Genomic DNA, 26,713 nt, shown 5'->3' on the forward strand with positions numbered 1-26,713 from the left:
CCATTTTACCATATTAGCTTATATATTTTAGTTATGTAGAGATTAAACACCATATTAACTGGATTGACATTAAAACAATGTGCCATCTACTTCAGCTGGCAGTAGCTTAAGTGGATGTAAACGATTCGGCACCTATTAAAAAGAGTGGGGGAAGATCCCCTATGCCCTGGTCAAATTTCCCCTAGTAGTATAAAACATCAATTTCCCCTAGTAGTATAAAACACCAATTTCCCCTAGTAGTATAAAACACCAATTTCCCCTAGTAGTATAAAACACCAATTTCCCCTAGTAGTATAAAACACCAATTTCCCCTAGTAGTATAAAACACCAACCAATTTCCCCTAGTAGTATAAAACACCAATTTCCCCTAGTAGTATAAAACACCAATTTCCCCTAGTAGTATAAAACACCAATTTCCCCTAGTAGTATAAAACACCACCATGGATCTACCCTGAAAAGAGACTACTAATCTAATGGGACTTACCCAGTCAACAAAGGATACATAAATTATAGCCTGTCCGAATTTACTCACTCTCACCATTCATGAAGGTTCACATAAACATTGACAAACTGACAATTTTACACACAGTTGCCATTATGTTTTTTTTTATATGTGTTATACTTAATTTTATTGGACCTCACCCTTGATCTCTACATTGGACCTCACCCTTGATCTCTACACAGATGTTTTATAACGTACATATATCGCTTCAGATTTGTTTGTTATCCTCTCTTTTAGAACAAGTAACATTCATTTTTCCCAAGGCCAGTCCGTGCCAGCAGCCTGTAGCAGTCCCTTATGTGCGTTATAATGGATGTCATCCTTATTTTATTCTTGTCTCATTCTTAGTTTATTTATTTATTGCATTTGTTTACAGGGAAAGTCCACTGGGTGTAAAAGAGCACATTTTTAGTGAAGGCCTGGGATGAAAAGCTCCGACAAGAACATCGATACAGAAACAAATTAAGCATTAATCTCTACAGAAGGAGAAACAGTGTTACACATAGTGATTACAGTAATATATACAGAGTATATACATAAAAGTAGGAATATACTTGGTTTGATTACAGTACTATATACAGAATATATACATAAAAGCATGAATTTAGTTGGTTGCCAGATGAATTCAATCAGAGAGGTATAAACAGAGATATATTAATCAGCATTATTGCACCAGTATCAACAAGTGAAGAAAAAATAATAATTATGGAGAAAATATCCTCAGTCAGCAGCAGCAAAAGGTGTAGGAGTTTAGTTATCATACAAGGAGAAGGAAGAGGTTAGGTTACAGAGCAGGTACATAGCCAGGAAGCATTGAGATGATTTTAGGGTATTTGTTTGAAGGTGCTGGTACTGTCTGTGTTTCTTATAGAAGGTGGAAGTGAGTTCCATAGTTTGGCGATGGTGAAGGAGTAGAGCAGTTGACCAGCAGGTAAGTTGGGCTTTTCTAGTTTTAGAAGTAGATGATTTTCAGATGTTAGTTGTCTGCTGGGTTGGTATTTGCCAAGTAGTGTTAAGAAAGCAGGACAGTCAGTGGATCTGTAGACTATTTTGTGCATTGTAATTAGTTGGGTGAGTGAGAGATGGTGGGGGAGTTCCAGACAGCTTAATTGTTTCATTGAGTTACAGTGGTTGGATGAGAATTTGGCCTTGGTGGCAAATTTGGCTATTCTGTTGTAACACATTTCAAGTTTGCATTTTGTAGCATTTTGGATATTAGTGCCATAAAGGAGATAGAGTAATAAAAGGTGGTTGCGAGGTATTTGTCTAGTATCAATTATATGAATTTATCTTCCTGTTTTGTCCTGTACCAGACTGCATTAGATTAGTTCTGTATCCTTGATGTCACTCTGGGTGGTGAAAGAGAATGGAAGTTCAAGCATGATGATGAAAGAGAAGGTTGGAAACCCAAAACCTGCCTTGCTACTAAACATGTAAAATAAATAAATAAAATGATGTTGTCTGGTTCTATCAATTTTTTGAAAACAGAGAAAAAGTGCAGACAGTGACAGTGACATGACAGTGACAGTGACAATGACAGTGACATGACAGTGACAGTGACAGGTGTTATTTTCTTGGATTTAAAGATCTCTGCAGATGTTCACTGCACCCGTGAAATTAAAAGGTATTTTCTTCTTGGAAGGAAAACTATAGCAAATCCGAATTAGATTTTTAAAGACCAGACATTGAATTGTCAAAAAGCAACAATAGAGGCAAATTTAGAGTTTTCCACGTGATAACATAGGAAAAATCAATGCTTGTAAAATATGATCTTGTAGAAAATATGTGAAATCCACTGGGATGTGCTATCAATGTGCTGACTGAATGTGGCATGGACTACCCATATACTGACTGAATGTGGCATGTGCTACCAAAGTACCGACTGAATGTGGCATGTGCTACTAATGTACTGACTGACTGCCATGTCCTACCATTGTACTGACTGAATGCGGCATGTGCACCAAAGTACCGACAGAATGTGGCATGTGCTACTAATGTACTAACTTAATGTGGCATATGCTACCAATGGAATGACTGAATGTGGCATGTGCTACTAATTTACTGATTGAATGTGGTTTGTGCTATGTACTAACTGAATGTGGCACGTGCTGCCAGTGTACTGACTGAATGTGTCATGTCCTACCAATGTACTGATTGAATGTGGCATGTGCTATCAATGAACTGACTGAATGTGGCATGTGCTACCAATGTACTGATTGAATGTGGCATGTGATACCAATGTACTGACTGAATGTGGCATGTGCTACCAATGTACTGACTGAATGTGGTATGGCCTAGCTTTAAATTATCTTCCCTGAAGAGGAAAGTATTAAAATATCAGTAAAAAAATAATAAAACTGAAGTTTTCTTTCCACAAATGGAACATATCCACCCAGCTAAGGAAAGCACCAGACGACTGTTGCTTCTCAAATGTCTCAGAAGAGTATATTGTTTGGTGGCAGTGAAGCTCTGAAGGGCGTTGCACTGACATTTGTGTTTTAGTCAGCTCAGCTTGAGCTGTTTGACAGTTTGGGTTAGTGGAAGGTGCCCATAAACTTTGGAAGCTGGCCAGCTGTTATCCTTGGTAGACTATAACCCATAAAGCTAAGGCTACTGCAGCAGTGATCTCTACAAAGAACATCATGGAAGTCGACACACCAGTATACATGCTCTGAGAAAACAGCTTTGGCATATGCAAAATTTATTTATTTTTTTTAAAACACACAAAAGCATCATTTTTGCAGAGGGGCAAGCCCCCTGCACCCCCCCCATGTGTAGAGCTGCACCAGTCACACATACTAACTCTGACATCAATAACAGGCGACAAAGGCATATTCCCCAACCCTTGGAATTGTGCGGTCTCACACACCTACTGATCAGGTGCTTAGCTGATCCTATGCACAAAATACAAAATGGTACTTCACTGATTGTTTAAAAATGGTCCTAGGTTTACTTACATAGTCACACTATCAGTGTGTGTAATATCACACAGTCACACAATCAGTGTATGTAATATCACACAGTCACACAATCAGTGTATGTACTATCACATAGCATTTGAGTTTACACCATTCCATTTGGAACTTCATCCATTAATACTGCTTATCCTTGTAGGAATCCAGTGGCTGTATGCTAATCTCACTGCATAGTTATGTTTTTGTTTTCACAGAAAAAGACCCTTGAACTATTTTCTTATATATATATATATATATATATATATATATATATATATATATATGAGATGATAAAGGTTGAATGCAGTTTGGTTTATTGTGAGGGTAATAAATGACCTGATAAAAATAACCAGCTTGCCAATAAGTGCAGGAGTATATACATTGCATAAGCCAAAATTGCTTTCCATTTCGCAGCTGTCTTTACATTGCACTATACTGTAAAATTATCTTATGTTCTAATTTGCATTATATAAATTTCATGTTCTCTTAAATGTATAACAGTTGCATCACTAAATATGACTTTCTAAGCAGCTTTGAAACTACAGATTTTGGACATACAAATGACATAAGCCATGTGACTCACACACCATATAATGCAGTTATATGATAATATAACAGCCTGTGCACAGACAATAGTTTTCATGATGCAGAATTCTTATACACAAGTTTCCATTTGTATGTCCTGTTGCACACGTCATCATTGGGTTTCCTTCAGTCACATAAACCCATTTTGCTGTAGCAGCCCCTCTCTTCAGCAGAGGTTTGCTAGGCACTGTAAAAATTCTGTTTCCTTTGTCCCCTGACAGAGAAGACAGGACAGGAGAGAAGGACCCTGACTGTGCAGCCTTCTAATTCTAAACATGCCCACTAGCAGATGAGCCATTACATGAATTCAAGTTGTTTTACTGCAGAGGCGTCAGTATTTCAGAGTCTCTACTTAGTTACAAGTTATTGTGTTTGCCTTGATCAGAATCTCCCTTCGATGGAATGTTTGCCATCAATATGTTTATTCAGATTTCTGCTGAATCACTGACCATGCTGGTTCACTGGCACAAACGACCTTTTCATACACACACACACACACACACACACACACACACACACACACACACACACACACATACACACACACATACACACATATATGGTATACATTCATTTGTCCGAAACAAATTTCGGCAGTCGTATGGTTGTGCGACTTTAAATGTCGAATCACAACACTCCGAACATACCAAGATTTCGAAAATGGTAATCTTGATAACGAGATTCAACCATTTTTGAAATCGAAAAAGTTACATACAGTGTTATGCAGGGGGGCAAGCCTCCTGCACCCCCCATGTGGGGGGACTGCGCCACTCACACCCCCCTACTTTAATATACAAACTCTGAGATCGCACTACAATGAGGGAAAGGATTAATTTCCCGATCCCCGCTATAGTGCAATCTGCACCCAAAATGCCGACTTCAAATGAGCGAATGCCAATGTGCATTCGCTCATTTGAAAGTCGCACCTTTTTTTTCGCAATTTTGGAGATCTGGAGGTTCTACTTTCACACTTTGGTGAATCGTATAACCTCCGTACGAACAAATGAATGTCTACCCACAATTTTCTATGGCTCAGTAATAACTATTCAGTCTCATTAATGTAGCAGTTGTGTTTGTTTTTGATCAAGAGAGATGGAGTGAACACTGTTGTACCAATACAGTTTATCCTACAAAGCACAAGCCATATATTTCATCTTAATCTTTTAATTTCTGTCTTTCATGTTGCAAAACACTGTTCTATTGTAAAAAGTAGGTTCTAGGGTTTAAAAAAAAGGAGTGTTAAAAACAATACTTGAGTATCTTTGTAGAAGTCTTAAAAGATGCCTTGAATGACATGCTCCCTTTAAAGTAGTATAAATATGCATTTATGAGCTCCACTCATGATATCATGCCAAAGAAAAATAACATACCATCAAAAAACAGAGTAAAACTGTTCGACTTTGTCCATGAAGAATGATTTCCATCTGCAGAGGCTCTAACTTCGACCTCATGTTTGTGGTAACAATCGTCTATATGACATGTTATGTTGCATTCCTTTGCTGAAATATTTGTACATGAAGTAATCGGCTTCCACATCAATGTCTCATTTCTGTAAACAGAGAAAAATTAATAATGAATATTAAGATCAAAAGCCAAACTTGTGCAACCTTTACTACAGTACTTAAATTATTATTAAACTTTGAAGCACTTTTGTGGAAATAATTTGACATAGTACTTTAGTACTAAAGAGTAGATGAGAACTTTGTGAGTGAAAGTTGTAACAGGATTATGCCAGTACCTTATATATTAAAAAATTTGTGAGCTACTATTTTGCACAGTAACATTTTCCTTTGTAAGTCATTCACAGCAGTTTTCATAAATCATATCAAAATCTTTTAAATTTAGTTTGGGGCATTCCAAAAGGTTCATAACACCACTACATTGTGCAAAATAGTGTAGAGGATTTAGATTGATGTGGTTTAAAATCAATTATGTATACATGAGTTTTGGCATAATGCTGTTGTCCCTGAAATGGTGCCTTGCAGTTTTAAAAACAGCAGTAATAATGCTGTTGGAGTTGCCATCTTATGGGTGCATATGTGACCAAGGTGAAAGCTTCAAAAAGCTGGTGTGTCTGATGCTACTTCTGTTCACAAATGCAACAAAATACCTTACAGCTGAAGAACGGACAGTGAGGACAACATATACAAGGCTACCTCAACAGGGAACAAAAGTAGGTGTACAAATGACAGTCCACTTTGGTCCTTACTAGTTGCTGCACTTGTTGACAGTGAGTCCTCTATATCACTCTCAGAAGCAAAGCCGTTTCTCTCTTCTGAAAGGAGCCACATGGGCCAATAGTGTGCCATCCATGTAGAGCTTTAACATCGGAGATGGCAGCCAGTGTAGAATTAGTTGGCTACCACCTCAGCTCAACCTGCACCACAGCTAACCCTGTAGAAATTGAAAAAACAAACACACAAACAAACAAAAACAAACCTGCTGTCAAGACAGCCTGTCAGGTCTCCTTAGACAGGCAGCCCGATTGAATTCAACCTTCTCAGCTGCTACAAAGCAAACAACAGACAGTAATCAGTGCTACATATCATTGATAACAGAAGGCAGTTACAGTAACAAGTGACAAGCAGAATATGGGTGGCAGTGGTAGTGCAGCAGTTAAGAGTTGCCACCTCACAGCAAGAAGTTCCCTAGTTTGATTCTCGGCTGGGGTGCCTTCTGTGTGGAGGCTGCATGTCCTCCCTGTAGTCACGTGGGTTTCCTCTGGGTGCTCTGGTTTCCTCCCATTTCCAAAAGACATGTTGAAGGTGGATCGGACATTGTAAAGTGTCCCTAGGTGTGAGTGTGTATGTGCCTTCTGTGGAAGGTTGGGTACCGGGCTGGCAACTCGACAATGTAAAACTCCACTGCCAATCATTCTGTGATCTGTTGTTCCTGTGTGGCAACCCTTAAAACAAAACTGGGCATAAATCCCTACATGACCAGATGGATATCCAATTGCCTCATGGACAGGATACATGTGGTTAAAGTGGGTGAATCCAGATACAGCGAGATGTCAGTTACTAGTGGCAAGCCACAGAGCTCAGTGCTGGGAACACTCCTGCTCAGAATATACTTCTCTGAAGTCAAAGCTAATTTGAAAGGCCTCTGGATGAGAAAGTCTGCCAATGACTGCAGGCTGGGGGCAATCACTGAATCCCCCAGTGATGCAGATATCCTTCACGAGGGTCTAGATCAGACAAATGACTGATAGCAGAACCATGGCCTAGAACTAAATGCAAAAAAATATATTATTATACCCTTTGGGAGACAAATACCCCAGCAATTTACAACATCAATAGCACACCCTAACAGTAGACTCAGAGGTGAGAGATATAGGTACATAGATAGATAATAGCATGAACTTTGACTGTCATGCATCCACAGTGGTGAAGAAGTTCTTCTATGTGTAACTTATAAGTAAAGGTATGGCATCTAGATCCAAGGAAATTATAGTCCTGCTGTACTCACCCCTTACTTGACCAATAATCGAGTACAATCCACCATTTTGCATGTACTTGACTAAGCACTTACAGCAGCTGGAGCAATCTCAGAGGTTCTCACAAAGAAAATACAGGGCACAGACAGACTAAAAGTCCTATCCCTTTACTTTTTCTCTGCCATCTATTAAGGGGTGACCTATGCCTGACCTACTAGACACTCACAAATCGAGCCCTGATGGAGCTGCTACATATCTGCAAGTCAAACAGCATGAGGGTCACCTGATCTAGGAATCTAATCTTAGTCCACGACTCAAACAAAACATGCTGGATAGACAGATATGTTTCTCAGAGACTACCCGTTCTTTGGGACAGGCTTCCTATTCACATTAAGCAGAGCCTTTCCCTGGCCCTCTTCAAACACAGTGGAATCGCAAATTCATACCTGGGGTAGTGCCTATGTCCCTTATGCATGGGGCAGTCTGTAAGATACTCAAGGCATAGGCACAAACCCATGCCATCCTCTTTCTCTAGGGGCTACATATTGGGTAATATTGGGTTATACTGGCTAAACTTGTAAGGGCCCTTAAGCCGTTAACCTAGTAATTTGCTATGAACCTATGTACCTATAAAACTGTCTCCCTCTCCTGAGTGTCTACCTCCCACTGGTGGAACAGATCCAGATGACATCTCCGAATGTCACTGTGCCTGCACTGGTCACCAGACTGAGTAACAACAGTGGCATTACTCATCTAACTGTGATCATACTACCCCAACAGATACTCTCTGTAGTCCTTGTGCAGCAGGTGGAGGAGCATTTTAGTTTCCTGGCTTCACCAGGTGGGATCCCTGCTGATATCAGTACCCCCTGAAGACACCATTTTCATTTTTAGGTGAACATAGATCTCAACCTCTTAGTACAAGAAATCTGGACAAAGCCAAAAATAATAGGGGTTCAAAGGCCCAAAAAATAGGGGCAAAGTTTAATTATCACTCTTGCAAACTTAGAAAGTTGATAAAATAATAGATTTTGCATTAGCATGTACTTTCTGAAAGATTTGAAGTCTGAAACTCAAATGTTTGTCATTATTTAGTGACGTCAATGATCAATGAGTGGCAAAAAAATTACATATTTTATGACGAACAGAACAAAAATATGAGACAAAAAAATCTGTAAAAATCTGGACAGTTGAGAGGTCTGCAGGTGAATACAAGGAGGAAATGGTAGGCTAGTATCCACGGCCACATGGTTTGGAAATGATAAGATGCGTATCTCCAGGCAGTAAGTTTGAGTGATGCAGGGTATCCCAAGAATCAGCAAGCTACACTACAAACCTCTCAGTGGCTGTGTATGCAAGCACTGTGCACACAGTGGCGTAACTACGCGAGGCGAAGTGAGGCAATTGCCTCAGGGCGCCAAGCAGCAGGGGGGCGCTTTTGCAGGGGCCATACCTCTTTAATTTTCGAATTTCTTGTTTCTTTTTTTTTTTTTAAATAACTCCCTATGTCATCACGCGCATGCTGTGTGTGATTACGTCAGCTTCTACAGAACGGTATGTGTGTGCAGAGCGCAAAATGTATTCCCATATCTTCTCTCCTCCTCCAGGTAAAATATAAACATTTTTTGCTCTAAAATCTAAAGCATGACGAAAGGGCAGATGTATGGGACGAACTGATTATTTCTCAAAGACAGGAGCTGTTTACTATCATACATGTCTAATGTCCAGATTTTCGCAGAACATACGGATCTTTGCTTCATATTTTGGGTCTCTTCCTTAACTTTTGTGGTTTTCTAGAAAAATCATTGAAATAATGACAGGCTTTTAAGTTTCAGTTTTCATAGCCTTCAGAACATGTATGCCAATGCAAAACGTGCTATAATGGCAACTTTCCAAGTTTATATGACCAATGACTAAAATCTGTTCGCATTTTTGGCCTATACCCCGTCATTATTCTTGGTGCAGTCCAGATGTCATGTGCTAAGAGGTTGAAAAGTAAGTTTATCAAGCTTAACACTGTTACCTTATTTACTTAAAATGCCTGTTCGCTAAAGTCTTGAATGTGTTTTACAAAATGGAATTCCCAGAACAAAGTTAATTTAGATAGAATAGAACTTTGCCGAACTACCACTTCTCAGTATTGCACAGATTTGGACGCGCTTTCCGATACTGACTGGCAAGATTGGCAAAGCCGAAACACAAAAGCACTTCCAGTCCGAGTTATAAAGTAAATTACTATGTATTTATGCGACTCTGCATGTTAGAGGTATGCAAGTCTAGGAATTTTGTAAAAAAAAAAGCCGCGCCTTTGGGGCTAACTCGCACAGCTTCTTAGCTCCACGATCAGAGAAAATACAGTAATAATGTACAATTGGGGACCCTTTGTGCTACTAACCTGAAAAGTTGACATACCACTGAAATGTGAATTAGAATGCATTTTCTGATGAAGAAATTTATAACTGCAATTATTGTCTTTAGTTATTAAGTGCAATCCACAGTGGATACATCTCAACTGTCAATGATTTTCAGGGATGTCCCTGATTTGGACTCGCATTCTAGCTCTGTCCTGCTTAATTCCTCTTAATACAGGTGGATTTTGAGGAAAATGTGGTGAATTACACATTATTAATAATGACAATGGTTTTAAAGGATATGACCATTCAGGTCTAGAAACGTATGTGCCTATAAGGTAATGATCCATTTACTCTCAGACTTCTCCTCCTTATTATTTAAGTCACCTCCTCTAATGCTACTCTTCAAATTTTGCAATAATAAAATCTAAAACTATGATCTTTAGACTTTGCCACACATCTGTATAAAGCACTGGTGACATCTTTATTCCTAATATAACTAACAAGTTCCAAAAGATATCCCTCAAAGACCTACAGGTCTTCCCCACATAAAACATTTATTACACAAAGCCAAATAGACACGGTTACTCCCCCAGCATGTAGATGGATTGCTGTGCTGATGCTATACTCTGTTGTACCTTTAAATGGGGTGGATGCTGCCATCCTGAGAATGTTCTCATTGGCAGAGATACCTAGTAACTACTAGTAACTATGAATGAACCTGTTATCAGTTTGCCATCCATTCCCTATTGTAATATTACTAGGCTAGCTTATTTCTTTGTATGCAACATAGGCAATTTATATCTCAAGGGAACAGGCACTTTATTTGTAGATGAAACAATGAAATAGTAAGTTGTTAGCTAGCAGCAACCTCTTTATTAGTTACAGATCTTACATATTTCTTTAATGTGGAATTATTTAGATGACTGGAGGTACAATTCACATTTTTTATTTATTTGGCTTCGGTCATCTCGATGGCTTGGGTTCCGGGGGGGGGGGGGGGGGTGTTGGGGCGCCTAGGAAAAGTTTGCCTCAGGGCGCTTCTAACATAGTTACGCCACTGTGTGCACATGATCTCCCAGCTTGGCGACAGCCAAAGATAAACATGGCAGCGCTCACTATGGTTGATAACATATTCAGTTATATCTGTGATTCAAAGATGATCATGTTAAAATAGCTTAGAACTGCTATACAAGAAGCTTTATTTTAGGATGATAAAGAGTCCAGTTGCCATATTATCAAAGATAGCATTATGATGAGCAATGCAGGAGTTGGAATATAGTGAAAAGAATGTACTGCCATACTGGCAAAGTGACAGCAGACAGGATAACTGGTAACAGACCTCAGGACTACAGTTTGTACAGAACAGTACAGGGAATCAACAGGAACTAACAATGAGCACTGGAGTGTCTGTGTGGTTAATATAACACAAGATATGACAGGGAACTGAGTACAAGGTAAGAACAGGTTACAGACAAGCTGTGGGGGTCTCAGCCTGGCAGGGAACATTGTACAGGGTCAGGAAGGGTAATATAGTACAACAAATGCCACATAATTGAGTACAAGGTCAAGACAGTTTACAGTCTAGCTGTGGGGTCTCATTCTAATAGGGAACACAGCACAAGGTCAGAACAGATTAAAGTCAGGTTGTGGGGAGGGGCAATATTACCCTGACAGGGAGCAGAGTACAGGGTCTGACCAGGTTACAATCATGCTGGGGGACAGTTCACTCTGACAAGGAACGGCATATAAGATCTGGGCAGGTCACACTTTTGTTGTGGGTGAGCTAATGCTAACAGAGAACATGGAACAAACTTAGTAACAAGTTATGATTCTGCTGTTGGGGGATCCACAATCTGAGAGGAAACAGGAAAAATGTCAGGAGGGGTTACTACCCTACTGCTTATGGTGTGCAGTAGTGTACAGTATGCACACAGATCAGAAGACATGCTACAGAGGATATGAGGCATCTTGTATATAGATCACAGCACAACCTGTCAGCACAATGCTAATGGATGATAAGAAGTGGTAACATAACTGCTGATGCCATCGGCATGTCTCTGTACATGAATGGTGACAGTACATTAGCAGACAGGTCTGTGGAGGAAGAGAACCATCATGAAACAGTGTTGACTAGCAAAGGCAGTCACACACCACACACACACACACACACACACACACACACACACACACACACACACACACACACACACACACACACACACACACACAATGAATAGCAATGGCTGAAAACGTTCATGGCACAATAGACACAGGAGCTATTACAGGCCCAGGGGCACATATGGCAGGCATATTCTTGAGAAGGGTAAAACAGACATAAACGTCTGTGACCAGGTGTGGCAGGTAGTGGTGCAGGACATCACTGCTGTGGACAGCCATAATAAGACTGTAGAACAGGTGGATTGTAGGGTAACAGATATGATACTACATGCCATATCCAAGGCACAGGAAATTTTTAGAGACAGGGTGACCCTAGGAAGTGGACCACCAGCACAGAAATGGGAGAATTCCTAGCATTCCTGTCTGATGCTGGTGATAGAAACCTCTGACCTGGTGTTGACTTAAATGTGGAAGCTAGGCTGCTACAACTACCAGGCTCTGTAGGGGTGGCAAAAGGAAAGTACTAGCATGCTCCATTACTTTAGTACAGTAAATAGCCAACAGAACACATATGCATATCTCTTCTCCAACAGGGATGCAGCAGTGACTACCTGCACCACAAGGTATGTTTGTGCCCATAGGCTATTTAGCTATTTGGCATAGTATGTGTACCATGTGTTGTTGGGACTGACATACATGATTCATAGGTTCATAGGTAGATACTAGGCTATTGGCCATAGGGCCTATACAAGCCTAGCCAAGAAGGTACCCTGACTTTCACCACCCAAAAAATTATTTTACTGTGCCCCTGTCAAGCAGAACCACAGAAGTGACCCCCGGGGTGAATTTCCTATTACCCATCCAATCATCAAGATTTTGTTCCAGAGTATGGGAAGCCTCTGGGACAGGAATCTATCCCTCCAGCATGTTCTGTTTATTGTGGTGACAAGGTTTAGGTCCCTAGAGTGTGTAGCTCGGAGGGAATGGGATTTCTTTAAGTGGAGCATGTCCAACAGCTCTGGGTTTGATATAGCTTTGTATGTTAGGCAGAGATCGCCTCTGAGTGGGAGATATGTGATGGAGTAAAGCTGGAGCTTTTTGAGTTGGTCTGCGTAAGGCATCTGTTTGAGGACAGTAATCCTCTTTGTGAGGTATTTTTGCGGCCTTTCCAGTTGTTGTAGATGTCTTGTGAGGTACATACCAAAAGGGGCGTTGTACTCTATAATGGGTCTAATGAGTGATGAGTAGAGGGGAACAATGACCTCTTTTCTTCTGGATGAGAAATCGTTTGTGATGAGGTGTGCCACGTAGAAGGATTTCCTGACCACTGTGGCAATGTTATTATGAAAGGAGAGACTACTGTTCACCTGTGTCCCAAGGTCTCTTATCACACTTTTGGTGTTAATTAGATTACCGCCTATGTGGTAGTTCATGGGTACAGAGTTTTTACCAAAGGTGATGACAATGCACTTTTTGGCATTGAGCTTGAGACCATGGCATTGACACCAGGCATCTGTCTCATCTTTTGTAGGATGTCCACATCGTTAGGAGTTTTGATTATGGCTACTAGTTTGCAGTCATCTGCAAATTTAGTTAGCCAAAGACCTTTCTTGTTAGCCTGTACTTCAGAGAAGTAGATACCAAACAGGAGAGGACCCAGGACTGAACCCTGTGGTACTCCACTTGTCACTGGTCTGAAGTCTGATTTGGAGTCTGCTACTTTCATTCTGGGTTCCGTTAGCAAGCCAATTGGCAACTCATATTATGACATAGGGATTTATACCTAGTTTAGTGAGTTTATCTATAATTCCAGAGTGGGAAATGGTGTTGAACACCTTGGCAAGATCTAGATAGGTTGTGTGAACCACCTTACCCTCATCTATGGCTTTGGTGACTACTTCAAAGAAGTCTATCAGCTTTAGGAGACATGATCTGCCTTTTACAAACCCAAACTGTGTGGGGTCCAGAGTTTGGAGATCTCCAATGTCTTTGTTTATGAGTTCCATGATGATACGTTCCATGGCCTTGCAGACCAGACTCATCAGGCTAATGGGGCGGTAGTTCATGGGGTCTGTTGTGCCCCCCCCCTTTGTGGAGTGGGATAACCATCACGGTGTGCCATTCAATGGGCAAAAAGCCTGAGGTGAGGCTATGACTAAACATGGTACTTAGGTGGGGTGCCAGTTCATTCTGTAGTTTGTGTAGAAGGCAGCCTGGGATGTTGTCAGGTCCCATGGATGCTATGTTCTTGGCTTTGGAGAGTGAGGTTTTTACCTGTGCAGCCATGACTACAGGCACTTTACATTCTTCCGGTATAAAGATGGGCCCTTTAGGGAGTGAGAGGGGGGCAAAGTTAGCACTGAACCTACCTGCCAGGATGTTGGCAATATCAGTTGGTTCTGTATATTTAGTGTCATTGTGCTGTAACTCGCAGCAGATCTGAGTGTTGCCATTGAGATTCTTGACATAGCTATAGAATGATTTGTGGTTGTCTTTAGAACCAGTGGCGATTTTGTTTTCATAACTAGCTTTGGAGGATTTTATGAGGGATCTCAGCTTCTTACTGAGGCTGACCAGGGAGTTCCTCCAATCTTGGGATTTTATTCTTTTTTGCAACAGTTTCTTTCTTCTGTTGTAGAGTTTGTTTATGGCAGAAGAACGCCAGATTGGCATCCTTTTTTTGGAGGACAGCATCTTCGTTCTGTTAGGGATAGCATGATCCATGCACTCGTGTAAGTGCTTATAAAGTGCATCTGTGTAGGATTCAGCAGTCGTACCTCTACTGTCCATCTGCATGGGTGTCATGAAGTTTGCCACTGCTGTCTTAAGAAGCGTGAAGTTGGCTTTGGAGAAATTTTTTACGGTTGTTTTCCTAATGGGGGGTGGGAGCGGAATGTGGATGTCTAGGGTGAGTACCTCGTGGTTGGATATTACCAACGAGGAGCTGATCTCTGTTGTGGAACAGCAGTCACCCATGTTGGTGATGACCAGGTCTAGGATATTGCTGCCCCTGGTGGGGGTGTGGATAAGTTGATCCAAGGCGTTGGAATTGATGATTTCCAGAAAACGGTGAGCAAAAGAGTTGGTACACGAGTAGTTTTCCCAGTTAATGGTAGGATAGTTGAAACCACCCATTATTAGAGTGTTGGGTTGTACCTTAATATTTTCCAGTGTATCAAGAAAGGAGGAGTGGGAAGCCTGGGCCATGGTAAGGGGTTTGTAGCAAGCTACAATCTGGATTGCGGTTTTGCCCAGAGTTAGTTGAACTTGGATAATCTCGGATGCATTATGCTGAGCAACTAGCTTGGAGGTGTGGATATCCTTAATGAATATGGACACGCCTCCACCTTTAGTGTTTCGGTCCGGGTTTGGTGGCCGAAAGGTGTGGTATGAATTATAGCCTGTTAATGCAAGGGTGCTCTCTGGAGCTTTAAACCAGGTCTCTGTCACTGCACAGATGTCAATGTTCTCCATTTTAAGGAGTGCCTCGAGTATGTGCATTTTGAGGTTTAGACTTCTAGCATTGAGTATAATTACCCTCAGATTTTGCTTGCTTGTACCTGTTATGGTGGTGAATTTATCATTTGAACCTTGCCTAAAAAAGGCACTATAGGGGTGTCAAGAGCCTTTGCCAGTATCCGGAATCCCAAGGGCGACAGGTGCAGGCCATCTCTGGCAAAGCAGCTTGGTCTGTCGATCATGTCATCCCAGGCAGACAGATACTGGATTCCCTTAGAATGACACCAGAAGCTTAGCCAATTGTTAAAGTCAATCCTTTTGTCCTTGCACTGTGGTATCATTCTGGGTGATGGCAGGATGCTACTCAGGGCTAGGGTCATACCTGCCTGGGCTACAAGATCGGAGAGCTCCTCCATGTCTCTTTTCATGTAGTCCAGGGAGGTACGTCTCAGGTCATTCACACCAACATGGACAATGACATAGTCATATCTGTCCTTGTTGTGGAGTGACGTGAGTGCGTGCATTATGTGGCGGATCCTGGCACCCGACAGGCAGCTGACAGTAACTTTTTCCTTGTTTAGCCTGGTGAGTGGAACATCAGTGTGCCTGACTATAGAGTCACCTATGACTAGAGTGTTGGGTATGTTATGCCTTATGGGCTGTAGTTGAGTGGCACGCTGAGTATGTGGGCTATGTGTCATTTGAGTTGTGTTGGGGGGTGGAGGTTGCTTGAATTTCTGCTTTGGAGGCCTTGGCTGTTTGGGCAGATTTTTACTGACAGCCTCCATGAATGTAGGTGTGTGTTTTGTGCTTCTGTGTGTGTGTTTTGGTGGTGTAGGTTTTGAGAGACTATGTGATGAGTGTGGTGTGGTGAAAGTGTTTACCTTCTCCTCTTGACTGTCTAGTCCAGTCTTCGGTGAAGACAGCTTTGCTTCAAATTTGGCTATATAAGTGCATCTCTCAAAAGTCGTAGTGTTGGGTGGTAGGAGGAGAGGGTTGTCTGTGTACATGAGGCAATTGTGCATTGTCCCAAGATGCCCAGATTCATCAGGTAGACAGGAGAAAACACCAGGAGCTGACCTTTAGACATGCCTGAATAGATGCATATTTATTAAGTACTAAAAATGGTTTTCCTCTAGGCAAGTGAGGAAAGTTGAGTGCTGTAGTAATTTGTAACTTGTGTAGTGCTTACAATGAGTTCTGAATAAGTGCTGAGCCCAAAGAAACAGATTTGGGTGCTAAAACTAAAAAGCTGGCTAGTTGCAAGGGAAAATTTGAAGAGCAGACTTTATGGCGCCAGGAATAGTTTAACCCTAGTTAAGTGGGGGGGGGGGGGCTCAGGAGCTCACAAACAGTCCTGGACACAGCAAATCCATATCTGGACAAGACCTGCCACAGGAAAGGGAGGAAGCAAGCTTAATTTTTTTTTCAGTAAATGTGGAAATGGAGAAAGCTGGAATAGAAGTTAATTAAACGTTAAGAATCTGAGTGGGTTGGCCTTCACAAATGTTCTCTATTAGATTGAATGAACTAATGACACTAGACTGGGGGAGTGTCACAAATCAAATATACAGTATGGGTGGGCAACTGCAAAGCCACCAAGCATAAGAATAAGCAGAAAATGGCTGCCAGAAACACAGGAAACTCAAACAAAACTACCAGTATAGACAACAGGCCTCTATCAAGATTATGTCACCTGAACAGAACACAGAAACCTCACTTTAAAAGAATAGAAAGAACACCCACAAAGAGAAAATACAAGTCTCAGTATGAAAAAGCAGTTTACAATTTAGTAATTAAATAAAAATGCAATTATAGTAATGCATACTATTACAGTTCATAGCTGTAGAACACAGAAACCTCAACAAATCAAAAATGCACAGAAAAGCTTGGATAGAGCACTCATAAACAAAAAATACAACTCTCAGTATGAAAAAGCAGTTTACAGTTAAGTAATTCAGTAAACATGCAATTAGAGTAATGAAATAGTATCTAGCAATGAAAATTACAGTTAAAACAGTACATAAATGCAGTGAAACAATAAAAAAGCTTTATAACAGTGCAAAATGTAGTAGATCAACTGTATAGCACAATTATAAGCGTTTCAGAAGTGCAGTTCAGTAAAATAAGTGTAAGAAATGACTTATCCTGCTCTTGGAATCTTAAGGAATTTCCACTTAGTTTCAGTAATGAAATATGATCCACAGCCTGAGCAATACAAGCACAAGCTTTTCAAGACACAGGGTTTATATACCAGTAAGGATGGAAGAGTTAGAAGATCAAATTATTACTCAGCCCCTGCTATTACCCAATCACTCGTACTACAGAAGGTCAGGAGGCCTTGTTACTCTCAATAATAATGAAGAAAATCAGCAGAAAATGGCTGCCAGAAACACAGGAAACTCAAACAAAACTACCAGCATAGACAACAGGCCTCTATCAAGATTATGCCACCTGAGCAGAACACAGAAAACTCACTTTAAAAGCATAGAAAGAACACGCACAAAGAGAAAATACAAGTCTCAGTATGAAAAAGCAGTTTACAATTTAGTAATTAAATAAAAATGCAATTATAGTAATGCATACTATTACAGTTCCTAGCTGTAGCCACTAAATGAAAGTTTTAAACAGATCAAGGAGCAAGCAGACTCTAGAGAATGTTTTAACTATAAACAGATAATTATAGTAATCCACACTGTTACAGTTCTTAGTTGTAGAACAGAAAAGCCTCAAAAAATCAAAAATGCACAGAAAAGCTTGGATAGAGCACTCACAAACAGAAAATACAACTCACACTATGAAAAAGCAGTTTACAGTTAAGTAATTCAGTAAACATGCAATTAGAGTAATGAAACAGTATCTAGCAATGCAAAATACAGTTAAAACAGTATAAAATAGTACATAAATGCAGAGAAACAATAAACAAAGCTTTATAATAGTGCAAAATGTAGTATATCAACTGTATAGCACAATTATAAGCATTTCAGAAGTGCAGTTCAGTGAAATAAGTGTAAGAAATAACTTATCCTGCTCTTGGAATCTTAAGGAATTTCCACTTAGTTTCAGTAATGAAATACAATCCACAGCCTGAGCAATACGGTCCAAGACAACAGGTCAAAATTGAGTGGTACTGTTAGTAATGCTATCATTGGATGGTTCACACACATGACCCACTCCTGAGATAATTGTGAAGGGGCAAGGTAAACCACTGTCATTCTCTGCAATTAGTACCACATGTCCTGTCCATGTTAACCCCCCTCCCAAGCTACACAGCAGTTGTCACTGCAGATAATATCACTGAGCCGCAGTGTCTCCACGGTGCATGCACCCACCACCTGGCAGAGACATATGGGTGGCCAGTGCTTCCATAACTCCTGAAAAATCCCTAACCCATATGTTACCCATGGCATCAATCAATAGATGTGCAAATCAGTGCAAATCAGTGGTCAAGGCACAAACAGTAACTATACACACCACATCAGAGATATTGAGAATGCTACACATCCTGCACAACAAAGTATAATTGCCATGTGGACAGTGCAACTTCCTGCACTGCGTCCAGAGTGACCTGGCATATATGGACCTGGAGCAGACAAGACTGCTGAAGGCACAGGTGGTCCATTTGACAACCAGTGGTGCATGCATGAGGATACAAACAACTGAATACCAAAAGCAGCATTACTGGGCTGTGAAATGTTTCTGTGGAGTGCATTGAGTCTGTTAATTCCTCAGAGGCTATTTTTCTCTGTACAGACAAATGCCCAACATGGCCATATTAAGTTAGGGATGCTAGGTGCACAGTCATATGAAAGTCATATATGGATGGCACACTCTATTCCAGGAACATCACCGTCCCTCTGTCTGTGGTAGCCTCCACCTGTAGGTGTGAAGATTCCCATAGCTGTGGCCAGTGCTTTTCTGGCTACATAATGGGAATACCCTATTGAACCAGCCACTGAGGGTCCTGAAATTCCATGCCAACCCAGTCCCCTGTTTCCCTACTGAGTGCAATGTAAATCTGTGGCCATTCACAGAGTTATGGATGACTTTCTATTGGCTCCTCACATGGGAGGGGGCACAGCAGGGCTCCCATATACACTTTTGAAGTGATGCACCATCCATCAGCCAGGACTTCCCAAGTTCTGATACCATGACTCCACATGGTACACCTGGCCAGGTTTCACACCATGAAAACCTTGATCAACATTGGAAGATGTAATCCCTGACTCCTGCCAATCTCCTGTCTCTTTGTAGTGAATCAATCCACCTCCCATAACCTTTCCAATTAAGGTAGCAGTGCTGTTCCTTTCAACTCAGTCTTTATCAGTCATGATGAGTGTCCTGCCCACATTTCAGACCTGTATGAATATGGTAACATCTGAAGCACAGCATGGCCAGTAAGTTCACTGTAATGCATGAATCAGTTTTACTCTCTGTTGTCCCTGTCATGGCCCATAGTTGTGGACCAGATATCATATTTTTGCCAGCATAGCCAAGTGCTAAACCCATGTCTATCTCCTATGGGTTTCCACTGTAGCTGGTTCCTCCAACGTAAAACAAAGTTAATCCCTTTTCATATTCAAGTGCAACTTAATATATGGATGTGAAACAGAAAATTTACCCCACACTGCCCTTGTACTACTAATGGACACAGGCAGATCCTAAATGCTTTATCCCATACACAGGTCCCCTCAAGTTATCTCTGGTACGATCCCTGTTATTATCATTAGCGGTAATATATAATTATCAACCATAGGATGGGTAACGCTAATCTCTAATGAAATATGACAGGTTAATTTGAGCACAAAAATGGAAACGGGCTATACTTAAAATGGCCTCCAAGAACAGCTAGCCTCGCACTAACCTATGAGCCTATGAACCTATAACAACTTCTGACCTGACTTCTCCTCCTTCACTGATGCCACAGGTGTGCCTGGCAGTGCTACAGTGTTGGATAAAAAACAAACAATGCCAACAAAATCTGGTACCAATGGTCAAAAAAGGCAAGACTGGTGTTAAATTAGCGTGCCACAATTTATTGAACGCTTTCGTCAAAAGACTTCATCAGAAACACAATAAAATTTAAAAACATCATTTAAATACTCAAACCAATTAAACAATTAATCCATCAATGTAAAATTTAAAAAGACAAACCACTAAAATACATAGAAATACAAACAAAAACTTTAACTTAATTTAAATATGCAATTAGATTAGCATCTTTGTTAAGATTCAACTTTCTATATTTTAAAAAACATTTAATATTGATAGCCTCATTTAACCCAGGCTTCTTGTCAGCCCCAAGTTTAATTTGCCATATTGTTTCTCTTTGTTCAAGAAAGTTCTTGAAATCTCCACCTCTCAGGTCCATTTCAACAACTTCCAAAATGGTAAAAAGAAACTTCTTATATTTCATACATTCCAAAGAATGTTTACACAAGGCATTTTTAGAATCTTTAATCTTAATGCTATAAATATGCTCCCTAATACGTTCTCATAAGGTACGTGTAGTCATACCAACGTAAAACGCAGGGCAGCTACTGCAGAAACTAATGTAAACTAACCCCCTAGTTAGACAATTAACAAAACCAGGAACTTCAAAGGTAACCTTAATGTGTTCCAACATAACATAGGACCCTTCTAGAATATATCTACAAAAGTTACATTGTTCACATTTGTGCATACCCCTTTTGTGTGTTAAATGTTGGTTAACTTTACCTCCAAAATAATCATTTTTCAACAATTTTTTGAAATTGGAGCTGTTCCTATAAACAAATCTGGGCTTCTCTCCTAAAACTTTTATCAAATCTGAATTCCCTTTTAAAATGTTCCAGTTTTTTTTCAACTAAACTTTTAATATCCCAACTATCAACTATCATATCAAGGGAACAAACAGCACCATTATTTTTTGGCTGACATTAATAGATCCACTGGTTTTCTTAAATTCTTGTTAAGTGGAAGTGATGAATTCGTTAATTTTCTTGATGTCACTTTCTGTTGGGACAATACAGAAAAGATTTTTCAAAGTCAGATTTTTTGTAAAAAGACCTTTACAAACGGTTACTTACATTACAATAGTAACCACCCAAAACATATAAAAAAGAATGTTCCAAAAGGACAATATATTAGAGCTTGCCGTATGACAACTAAAAATAGTGATTTGTTAAAAGAATTCAAATTGATTACAGGAATGTTTGTCAATAGGGGATATGATAAAACGTATTTGGAAAGTTTAGGACTTGCTATCCTTAATAAACGGAATCTTTTATACCCAAATTTATTGAGGGCCCCTTTGGTAACTTCTAAAGGATTTGGCAAAGAAAACACCTTTTTCTGTGTTAATAATGGTGCTGTTTGTTCCCTTGATATGACAGTACAAATGTGAACAATGTAACTTTTGTAGATATATTCTAGAAGGGCTCTATGTTACGTTGGAACACATTAAGGTTACCTTTGAAGTTCCTGTTTTTTTTAATTGTCTAACTAGGGGGTTAGTTTACATTAGTTTCTGCAGTGGCTGCCCTGCGTTTTACGTTGGTATGACTACACGTACCTTATGAGAACGTATCAGGGAGCATATTTATAGCATTAAGATTAAAGATTCTAAAAATGCCTTGTGTAAACATTCTTTGGAATGTATTAAATATAAGAAGCTTCTTTTTACCATTTTGGAAGTTGTTGAAATGGACTTGAGAGGTGGAGATTTCAAGAACTTTCTTGAACAAAGAGAAACGATATGGCAAATTAAACTTGGGGCTGACAAGAAGCCTGGGTTAAATGAGGCTATCAATATTAAATGTTTTTTAAACTATAACAAGTTAAATCTTAACAAAGATGCTGATCTAATTGCATATTTAAATTAAGTTAAAGTTTTTGTTTGTATTTCTATGTATTTTAGTGGTTTGTCTTCTTAAATTTTACATTGATGGATTAATTGTTTAATTGGTTCGAGTATTTAAATCTTCTTCATCCACCTGCAGCATGTCTTTGGGATGTGGGAGAAACGGCACCACACAGAAGGCACCCCAGCCGATGGAGGGAGAATTGGTTCGAGTATTTAAATAATGTTTTTAAATTTGATTGTGTTTCTGATGAAGTCTTTTGACGAAAGCGTTCAATAAATTGTGGTACGCTAATTTAACACCAGTCTTGCCTTTTTTGACCATTGGTACCAGATTTTGTTGGCAGTGCTACAGTGTTGCTACATTGTCAACTCCTGACCTGATTCCTCCTCCTCCACTGCTGCCATAGGTGTGCCTGACAGTGCTACAATGTTGCTACATTGTCAACTCCTGACCTGACTCCTCCTCCTCCATTGCTGCCACAGGTGTGGCTGACAGTACTACAATGTTGCTACATTGTCAACTCCTGACTCCTCCTCCTCCACTGCTGCCACAGGTATGCCTGACAGTACTACAATGTTGCTACATTGTCAACTCCTGACCTGACTCCTCCTCCACTGCTGCCACAGGTGTGCCTGACAGTATTACAATGTCGCTACATTGTCAACTCCTGACCTGATTCCTCCTCCTCCACTGCTGCTACAGGTGTGCCTGACAGTGCTACAATGTTGCTACATTGTCAGCTTCTGACCTGACTCCTCCTCCTCCACTGCTGTCACAGGTGTGCCTGACAGTACTACAGTGTTGTTACATTGTCAACTCCTGACTTGACTCCTCCTATACTGCTGCCACAGGTGTGCCTGACAGTGCTAAAATGTTGCTACATTGTCAACTCCTGACCTGACTCCTCCTCCTCCTCCACTGCTGCCACAGGTGTGCCTGACAGTACTACAATGTTGCTCCATTGTCAACTCCTGACCTGACTCCTCCTCTTATACTGCTGCCACAGGTGTGCCTGACAGTACTACAATGTTGCTACATTGTCAACCCCTGACCTGACTCCTCCTCCTCCACTCCTGCCATAGATGTGCCTGACAGTACTACAATGTTGCTACATTGTCAACACCTGACCTGACTCCTCCTCCTCCACTCCTGCCATAGATGTGCCTGACAGTACTACAATGTTGCTATACTGTAAATGCTTTTGCATCACAGTACTGGGCAGCATGGCAGAGACAGCAAACATCTTACTACAGGTCTGTGGTGAAGGACGCGTTTTACCAACAGATATATCAAAGCAATGGAAGCAAGCCTTCGTAATTGTGAAAACACATTAGATGATTTTATATTCCTACAACAGTGTGGTGTTGCACTCCATCTTTGCCATGGTATGGGGGCTGTGGATGGGGGTCATCATCCATGGTTCCAGGGCATCTCCTGCATCACCTGCTGCACAGAAGAGTGGACAGCATTATGAGTGACCTGCTATCTATATTAATGGGAGTGGCATAACAACGACTCTTGGGGCTGGTAATGTTTGTATTGCCAGCTAGATGAATCTGTGAAACACTAGTATATATATATATCACACAAGTACCAGATATGTGAATCATGGGAACTACATATAAAGCACACAGTCATGTTATATATAACACTGTATGCACTGTACAGTACCTGGAAGTTTGTTTATTTTATTTTGATAATCAAGTAAGTATTCTGGATCAGTGCCCCATTTCAGCTACTACCTGGGCTATGAGCAACAGAGTACGTACATACACATTGTATTATAATGAGGAATAATATACTTTAAGTTGAATAAGATTATATTTCAGAAAAAATATAGACATTTAAATAGAGTATGCAGAGCAAGCGGATCAAATCTATGCATTATATACATTTAAGATATTCAATACAAATAACTGACAGCTTTGAACAAGATAAGGATTGCGTCCCTTAAGTGAGTATTATGGAGCAGAGAGTTTTCTAGCTGTTATCATGGAAGCAGGTACAGGTCGAATCCCTTATGAGATGGTCTTCTTTATTTTTTCTCTGAAAGCTTGCAGGATGGTTTGTTGCCTAACATTTTGAGGGAGGACGCTTCAAATTAATGGGCTAAGTTTAGGGAAGGATCTTTCTCCTACTGTTATTTTGAATCAAGATGAACCTGAGTTAAGACAGTCTTCTTCATTGTCCCTGAGAGAGTAGTTTTGTTCTGTATGTTGTAATTTTGACTTTAGTTAGGGGAACTGTCCTTTATTAATTATTTTGAAAAGTAGCATGCTAAACATCAGGGTAGCTTTGCAATTTTTGGGCAATTAATTGATGCCTTTAAGTTGGTTGCAAGGGGGGGGGACTCTGCAAGAGGGGTAAATCTACATATCTTATTTTAAGTGGACTGGATACTCTGCATATGAGGACTGAACAGGAGAAAATCAGTAGAGAATATTTAGTTTTGGAATAAGGATGTTACTTGTCTAACTACTACAGCATATAAAATATTTGGACAGTAAATATAGGAATCAGTCAGAGAGGTTAGAAAGGATTGGGAAACAAGACTGGATAACCAATTCACATGGAAACAATGGGAGGATGTATGTATGACTCACAAATGTGCAACAATGTCTAGATGATTTAGGAAATTTGCTTGCAAGTGTTTGCATAGGTATTTTTATACCCCATACAAACATGGGCGCTATGTGCAAGACCAAATACGAGTGACCAACACAACAGCATACGAAGCAGATAAACTAAGACCGCTCACTGCAACAAATCACTTCGACCTTCTCATATGGAGAGTCCACCAAGAGACATACAGACAACAATATACAGTTTTATTAGTTAAAAATCAGTACAAAGCAGACTCCAAAGAATTTTTTCCTCAGGTAAACAGCAAATGTTGGAGGTGTGATGGGGAAGAAAGAGGTAACTGGAAACATACGTTCTGGGAGTGTAATGAGTTGACAGACTTGAAATATTCCCAACAAAGGACTCTGTCAGAAATATTGGGTGAGCAAATGGGTGTAACAAAGGAAATAATTTTATTTTTTTGAGCTGGAATACATTATCTGAATTGCCTAGACATAGTAAGGCCTTGTTAAGTTTACTTCTGGTGGCTGCCAAAACAGCAGTCACTAGAAAATGGAAATAAAAGTCTAAAGCAACTGCATTTGAAGTAGTGAATATTGAAATAGAGATAAAAGAACAGGAAGTACAACCTTTAGAAAAAGGAAGGAGCAAGAAACATAGACTAAAAGGGAAATTGTGGGAGAAATACATGCTTCTACATTTTTTGGGCAGGTAATATATGCAAAATAATGTTTTGGAGGAACAGTGAGGTTTAAGGGAAGACAGAAACTGAGTAATTTAGGTAATGCTGGATTGATAATAATTGTACAAAAGAATATATATGATGTATAATGTTTGTATCTGTGAACATGTTAATATGGTTTATTTTTCTTTTATATAAACGTGTGTTTGCTTGTGTCTAAGTGATAATTGAATAAAGCTGTTAAAAAAGGATGTCATGTGTCAAGGACTACCTTACTGAAGGGGATAGGAAATATGTTACTTTATAGCACAATTTTATTTGTGTTGGGGTTTTACTAACAACCGTGTCCCTGTGATTGATAACACATAGAGTAGTGTTTCTGTTCAGTCCAAGATAAGGTTGTTCTAAGGTTAAGAGTAAAATTCAAATCTTTGTCAGATATTTCCAGGGGAGGGACACCGCACAACCTCTGTCTAGTTGCAACAATCGCTACATTAGTTTGAGATAGATTAACTAGGAGTCAGCTGAAGAACATCCGATTGTAGAGTAAGATGAAGCTGGCTTGCAGTTTATGGTGTAAGTCAGTAAGGATCTTGTTAGACCCCATTAATAAGATGTCATAGGTAATTATTACGTAGTCAGTTCTAAAGCATACCTATCAAATAAGCAGACAGTGACCAAAGGTGAAATTCAATTCCTGTACTTTGTGTCTGTGAGGTAAACATCTTCACCATTACAACAATCATAAAGTCATCAACTATATTAGAATAAGATAGATTGCTTGCTAGTTTGCTGATAAATTTTGAGAACAACAGGGATCCTAAGCATGGAGACCTGTGGTACATTAGTATATAGAATATCAAACCCTGAAAGGATATCAGTGGAGTACATCCTAAACCATTGCAGGGCATTATTGCCAAAGTTTAGCCTTTCCAACGTATTGATCTGCAGTGAGTAATTTACTGTTTCAAAGGTTCTTGTTAAGTATTTGAACAGGCCTGCTGTTAGTAGACCATTGTCCATATTGCTAAACATGAAGTTATTTGTTGTATAAAGGGCAATAACAGCACTGAAGACTTTACTGTATCCATATTGTTTCTCACATAGTAGGACATATTTATTATTGTTTGAAGAGTTGTTTGCAAAGTATTTATTTTATTTACTCATACTTTGTTGATCAGGTTAGTCCCATAAG

General features: G+C 40.0%; 1 protein-coding gene across 3 annotated transcripts in view; it reads right to left on the reverse strand.

Annotated features, from left to right (window-relative positions):
- Window positions 1-26,713, reverse strand: part of IFNLR1 (interferon lambda receptor 1) — a 224,057-nt gene that overhangs the window by 100,094 nt on the left and 97,250 nt on the right. For 2 of the 3 annotated variants that reach the window (XM_044083299.1, XM_044083315.1), the window contains one exon: window positions 5,412-5,590. In XM_044083299.1, the coding sequence (XP_043939234.1) occupies window positions 5,412-5,590 (179 nt within the window). Of the gene's footprint in view, window positions 1-5,411; window positions 5,591-6,480; window positions 6,549-26,713 lie in introns of all 3 variants that reach the window. The other variant, XM_044083307.1, reaches the window with a different exon arrangement.

This window comes from Protopterus annectens, chromosome 1.part1 (genome assembly GCF_019279795.1).
Source record: "Protopterus annectens isolate FY-2018-M chromosome 1.part1, PAN1.0, whole genome shotgun sequence".
NCBI lineage: Eukaryota > Metazoa > Chordata > Ceratodontiformes > Protopteridae > Protopterus > Protopterus annectens.